The following is a 6,705-nucleotide window of genomic DNA, read 5'->3' on the forward strand; positions in this document are numbered from 1 at the left end:
AACAATTTCAGTAGGAGACACATGGAAGTCTAAGAGCTAAAACACCATTATTTCTAACCATTTAAGTATTGCAGAGAAATCTTATAACCTACCATAGGAAAATAGAAAGTTGGCCATAAATTACCCTGCCTGGGCTTGCAACGTCAGCATGGAGCACATGCGAGCAGTCTCTTAACTCATCAGAGTCTCAGGGGTAATATGCAAGTTAAGGCTGCATTAACATTACTTGTAAATATAAAATGTAATAAGTTAATGCTTTGGGGGAGAAATACTATTTCCCCTGTTTGCCTCAGCCTCTTGAAGCCGCTGTGTTCTGTGCCACCAGTGGCAGCCTGCAAAGTATCCCACGTCATTGCCTCCCCTCAACTAATTAGAGTTTACCTCCTGCAGATTACAATATGGGATTAATTAATATTAAGCAACAGAAGTCCTGCTCACCACCAGCCTGATCCCGAAAAGTGCTGAGCATTGTACAGGGGAATTTTAGTTCAGCACTTCCTCGTAAGTAGGCTAAAAACTTAATAACTTCTATTTATAATAATAAATTATTGTACATTTTTCATAGCTCCAGGTTTGAGAAGGGTTTTCAATTTCTACCCATAAATCAGACCCCAGAGGAATCACTGTGTCCGCTAAAGCAGATGTAAGAATCGGCAAAGTCTTCAGGAAATGCTTGTGACACCGCAGGGCAAGTACAGAGTTAACTAGAAAAGACAGTATAATTTTAAAATGTTCAGCAAGTGAAAACCTAGGGGAGGCACCGCTCTGCTGTTGTCGTACAAACAGACTCTACACCCTGACGCATTGCTGACGTGCCCAAACTGCACCTCCTTCTGCCACTTTTAATGGTGTGGCTGGAGCGCCCGGTGGGTCAGGACGCAGCTGTGCCGGGCACCAAATACCGAGCTGAGCGACAGGGGCAGGGAATTCAGGCCGAGTTCCAGATGCCAGAGACATTTACGCAGGCGCTTAAGTCCCGAATGCTGGTCATTTCCTCCAGCAGTTTGCTCCTCCTGCACCCACGGGGATCTGGGCTCGTTCCAAAGCAAAAAGTGGATGTCGCCGACAGGAGGGGCAGCCGGTAGCAGAGCCGAGGTATTCACATTTACAGTGACATGTGTACAATGTGCCTTGCCCATCTTTTAAAAACTTGTCATTATAGCAAGGCTGCTTGAAGGTGAAATAATCCCAAGTTTTCAACCCAATATTGCTGTGGTGGTTGTTGTGTGGCTCAGGCAGCACAGATCCGGCAGGGCTGGAGGCCGCTCTCGTTGCAAGCCGGACATCGGAGAGCACGGTAGGACTCTCGGAATCTGTTCGCCAGCATCGAAAACTTGCTTCCATGGCAGAGTGAGCAAGGCGCAGAGCCTGACCCTTTACACTGGGAACAACCGTGTTCAGCATCTCCCTCCTGAAAGAGATAGATCAGGAAAAAACCTGTTACTGGGTATCAGACACTCAAGTCAGTAACATAGTTGAAAGAGGGAAATTCTGTCTTCTTTTAAGCAATTGTTGCTCCCGACATGCCACTCTGCCAATAATACTCAGTTCTCTACAGCCAGATCTTCAAGAAAAAGGCTCACGTATGTTTGGTGACAATTTCTGGATATTTCTAGAAAATGAGAAGTTAATGTGACTGGGCTTATAACACAATACTTTCAAATACATCTTTCTCCTCCTGCAAGGGTCTGCATAGCTCCATCCATCCCATCTTTCTGTCATTTCTTAACACATCCACTTCTCCGCCCTGTATCCTCACTTTTGAGACACGATTCATTTCTTCAAGCATCTCCCCTCGCCCTCTCCCCCCGAATCCCTCATCACCAACAGACACAGTTCCTTTCAAGCTGTCCCTCGTGCCTGCAACTCTCTCCCAGGGTGCCAGACAGCCTCTTCCAAATCCCAGCCTAAAATTCAGTGCTTCCACGGAGCCCAGAAATGATTAAAGAAGAATGTGGCACGGCGTAGGTTCCGTCTTTTGATGTCAGGTTCAGAGTCCTGCATTGTTCCTGTGCAGCGGCTCCACTTCACATGGCACCACAGAAGGTTTTCACTAAGAGTTGGTGCCAGGTATGCTTCACATTGGTGCCTGCTTATGAATTTGATAGTCCAAATCAATTCACTTCTCAGAAGGATAACCTTCCGGTGGTTTGGTCACGTTTAAATGAATGTTCACAATACAGTGTATAGAAAGTCCAAAATTATTCTAGAAAAATAATAGTTTTAGGACCTTCAAGTCTTACTTTTTTCCTAAATATCAAGAACAGAAGTACTTTGCTGAGTTCTTCCAAGGTTAACAAATTTCTCTGGAGCAGTGCCTTACTGGAGCTGTTGTCCTTCTCCAAAGCGTGCTCCTCCAGTGAGGGCGACTGGAGGGAGGCGATCAGTTGCCTTGTGGAGTTCCTTTCTGACATACATTCCCCCAAAGGCCAGAAGTGATTTTTTTGGGGCGTCAGATAAGTGTCTGCCACTAGATGGGATGAATCTTGGCTTTTACGTGAAAGCCCTCTTACTGAAAATCGAGTTTATTTCAAAACTGACAAAGGCCAAAATTCCTGCTTAGTTTCTCAGGGCCGTTTGCAGTTTTCATGGGGTCTTTGTGGAAGCGAGCCGTGAGCAAGGCTGGTGGTTGCAGAAGGACCAAGGTAACCTGCCCTCCGCACAGGTCGGTCTCAGATCTGCAGAACTGTTTCGTATTTGCCCTCCACGACAACATTATGTTTTGTGGGATGAGATTATGGTCAGACTAATTGGGATTCTGACCAACAAAGACTAACCCGTGAGAAAACAAGTGGAAGGCACAATCTTATTTCAGCTGATATTAAAATTTTAGCCTCTGGCAGTCTCAACCACAGAGCAGCTGTGTTTAGCCTTGTCAGGCTGGAGAAACTCTGGCCTGCTCTTATCCCACTGGGAGACGGTGACGAAGGGTGGACCTATGCCAAACTACAGAAACATCAGCCATCTCCAGGGGAAGAATCAAGTGGGAGACACGAGCATCTGGAAACAGAAGAGCAGTCCCCAGAGCGCAGGCTGCAGCACAGCGCTGATCGGTTATCTCCCGAGTGGGAAGAGGAACAAAGTGATGCTTTTAATCCAAATTTAGTCAGGTGCCAGATACAGACAGTGATGGGGCTTGGGTGGGAATGCTCAGTGGTCTGACCAGGGCTGTAAGACCCAAAAGCCCTAGGGGGAAAAAAGACACTTTCCATTTTCTCTTACCCGCACATGCTGATTGCAGGCAACCTTTTTTTCCACATCTTTTTTATGTCCACCACCAAATCTTTCCTTCCTTTCCCGGTATATGAAGGCCCAGTCATTTATTCCCTCAGTCTGGATGACTCTTCTCATGAGCTCTTTCTGGTCCATTGGTGCACGGATGATTTTCAGATTGTTGGTGTAGATGATGATCTTGCCAAAATCTAAAATTGGAGAAGCCTGTAGAAGGATCTCATCAGTGTCTTGCCTGTATAAAGGCTCTACAACTACAACCCTGGGCTCCCAGAAGGATGTCTCCTCTGGTCACCTGCTGGGCTGGCTCTGCAACACAGGGCGGCCCCCACCACCCCTGGAGCTCTGCGCACAGCAGTGGGGAGAGACGGCCCCAACAGGCCACGGGATCACACCAAGACTTTGGGTCAAGGTTTCGAAGCCTTGCTTTAAGGTCGCGTTCTGGATGGGATGTAAATTCTCATTCCACCCCACATGCAAGAAAAAAAATGTGGCACGATTCTAAGAGCAGCGGTGTTGGCATGTATGGAAAGGCAACCTCTGCCCTGGGGACTGACCTGCGTTTCTTTGAAGGCTGCGTAGTTGGAGAGGGGTGGAGAGGGGTTTTCATGTTTTTGGCCAGAAGTAGAAATTCCCCTGGTGACCTATTCCGCAGCCTTTGATGGGGTTTTTCAGTTTAAAAGAAAGCTTTCCTTTGTAATTTATTAACACTGGCAAAAGGGTCAGATGATAAAAACCCCCTCATTTTCTAATGCTAAATTGGTTCCTAGCAGTGAGGAGCCAGTCTAAATAACCGTCTCTGGCACACTTGAATTTGTATTCTTTTCTAATGATTCTAAAGCTAAACTTTGTATGGTCAAACATTTCTCTGAAAGCTGCACTTTGCTTCCCTGCTCCCTTTTCCCCCTTGCACTAGGTATCAGATGGCAGTTACCATAGCCTATTGTTTTACACGGTCTTCATATTTCGCTCTGTTTAAGTATCTGTGGCAGAAGCGATGCACAAGGAGACATGCTCCTAAGGAAGCACGCTGCCAGAGTGGCATCAGCTGAGGTGGGGTGGTCTTCTGCCCCTCTGGGGGGAGAAGCGGGGGGCAGGCGAGCACAAACCCTTACCTTTTCCAGAAGGCAAACCCTTCCTTATCTTTTCCAGAAGGCAAACCCTTACCTTTTCCAGAAGGCAAACCCTTACCTTTTCCAGAAGGCAAACCCTTACCTTTTCCAGAAGGCCTCCAAAGCCTCGGGTTTGTTACACAGACATGGTGTCTCCAAACACCAAATGCATGTTGATAGCAAACAAAACCGGCACTGGCTAGCGTGGTTACTCAGGGTATTTATGGTCAAGGAAAGCAGGGAACAGTGATGAGCGTTACCCAAGAATGCAGAACAAATTAATGGTATGGATAAGATCACATTAGTGCTCTGTCTTCAGGCAGGAGAGATTCAGCGTGGTTTGATGTTTTCAGTTAAACTAGATGTCAGGTGTATCAACTAAATATAGTTCAAGTATCAGCCATCTGGGTTTCTTACACGCAACTTTGATTAGCACCAAGAATTAGTACTTTTAATGTATTAATTTACATTCAGAGTTTGTGTATCAGTGTAATACGGCTGCGTTATCAATAGTGCAGATAAGCCAGCGTTGTTATATGAATTGTTTAGTTGGCACATCTAGATTTGATAAAACCAAATAGCAGTTAAAGATACATAAATCTAATTCGACAGGGTAAGAAAATGTACATAATCCCTGTGTATTAATCAATTTAACATATATTACACACGTACTGGCTTTTTATTAGGACTGAAAGAGACACTTTATATCAATGGCAATAATTATATGTTAACAAAATACCCAGTGAAACTAAGCTGGGATTTTAAACGCAGCGGAAGGGTAATTCTGACTTGCCAGACGATGTGGACGCCTCGCTCGGAGGCTCACTGCTGCACTGCCGGTGGCACTGACCCTTTTGCCAGCTGAAGTCATGCAACTTTAATGCCTTAAATATAACTAATTAAGATAATACCCACCTTACATTTGACTGCTTTAGATGCATTAGGATTACTATGTATAGATATTGATATATATGGAAATATTATATCTTATTCTACAAAAGGGATAGATGCAAATCATGCCAGTGAGAAGCTGGAGCACAGCGAGCAGATGCCGGTCACACAACACGCAGCTCCAGCCATTTGCAGAGTGAGCTGAATACAGAATTTGTGGGATAAAGGCTGAAGATTTACAAACGCCTTTTAAAATCCCAGACTGACAAAACTGAGCTTTATCTGAACGAGGTTCCAGTTTGAGACTCCCGTTACCATAGTTGTCCAAGAATGGTTTAGGCTGGAGCGGGTTCCCTGGCAGGGTGACAGCCCCGGGCAGGCCGTGACTTACCCTGCAGTGGCTGTCGCTTGGCTGGCAGTCCCCGAGCAGAGCAGAGTTACTGGTGAGACTGTATTTCTTGTCCTCTTTGAATATGCTGATCCGCTGGGCACTCAGCTTGGCTGGCGAGAAAAACCTGTTTTCTGGCATTTCCCCAGCCCCACAGAAATGGTCCCCTGGCTCGAAGCTGTGGCGGAGAAAACGCCGGGAGTGCTCTTTGGCCGGGGGCTCCAGTTCCTGCCCATCTTCATAGACTTGTTTTAACACTCGACCGCTGTAAGATGACGATATTTTGAACCTCACTTTGCGGGGCCTTCCCTCATGCCGCTGATTGAGTTTCTTCTGGTGCTCGTCCATTATTAGGATTTCAGGCTGCAGGTCCCAGAGATCAACTCCAAGAGCTTTGGGTCCAAAAGAAAACTCTCCCCAGCTTCCCCCAGCCACACAATGTATAATTCAAGGTTTCTAGTAGTTCCTCTCATCTTACAGCAAAACTGACACCGCTGTATTAAATATTGATAGATATTCACAAAGAGAAAATATCGATGGTAGAGAAATATAAGGCCAGTTGGTGAATGGTGGACAGGCTGGCTTGCCACCAGAGGAAAGGAGTTAACTTGGAGAGGATAGGATTAAATAGGAAACTCTGCCCGTGTTCTGAAACCATGGAAATGTTTCTGTTATGTTCTGTGATAAGAACTACCCCAAATACACCATCCCAGCAGCTTTTCACAATTTTTTGACAAGGTGAGAAGTTAAAAAGACAAGTTCACAGAAAAAGCAATCCGGCTTCACAAATAACAAATGTGAATAATTCCTCTTCCATTCTTGCTCTGAAACCCGGAGAGTACAAAGCTCCATTTCATTTTAATCCAAATGTGTTCCTCTACAGGTTGGTGGAGATCTAATTAAGATTTTCTCTCTCTTTAGCTTTCAATCCCTGTTTGTAATTCTTGCCGCCTTTCAGGGCCTTTTGACCGTTCTGGGTTTGCTTTTCATTTTTAAAAGACAGTCACCTTCCGAGACCCACCAGAGGCCCGGTCCTCTACTCATCTGCAGTCCCTTGCGTGTGCTGAAGGAGCACAGAAAACA

The 6,705-nt window shown here is 45.7% G+C and overlaps 1 protein-coding gene across 1 annotated transcript; it reads right to left on the minus strand.

Annotated features, from left to right (window-relative positions):
• Positions 1–1,193: 1,193 nt before the first annotated feature.
• On the minus strand, positions 1,194–5,985 carry GRXCR2 (glutaredoxin and cysteine rich domain containing 2). The gene is made up of 3 exons (XM_054217694.1): positions 5,626–5,985; positions 3,223–3,438; positions 1,194–1,411 (listed from the first exon to the last, which is right to left on the minus strand). Exons 1-3 carry the CDS (start codon positions 5,968–5,970, stop codon positions 1,232–1,234), a joined length of 741 nt encoding a protein of 246 aa, XP_054073669.1. The 5' UTR covers positions 5,971–5,985; the 3' UTR covers positions 1,194–1,231.
• Positions 5,986–6,705: the final 720 nt, after the last annotated feature.

Source organism: Rissa tridactyla, chromosome 11 (genome assembly GCF_028500815.1).
Source record: "Rissa tridactyla isolate bRisTri1 chromosome 11, bRisTri1.patW.cur.20221130, whole genome shotgun sequence".
NCBI lineage: Eukaryota > Metazoa > Chordata > Aves > Charadriiformes > Laridae > Rissa > Rissa tridactyla.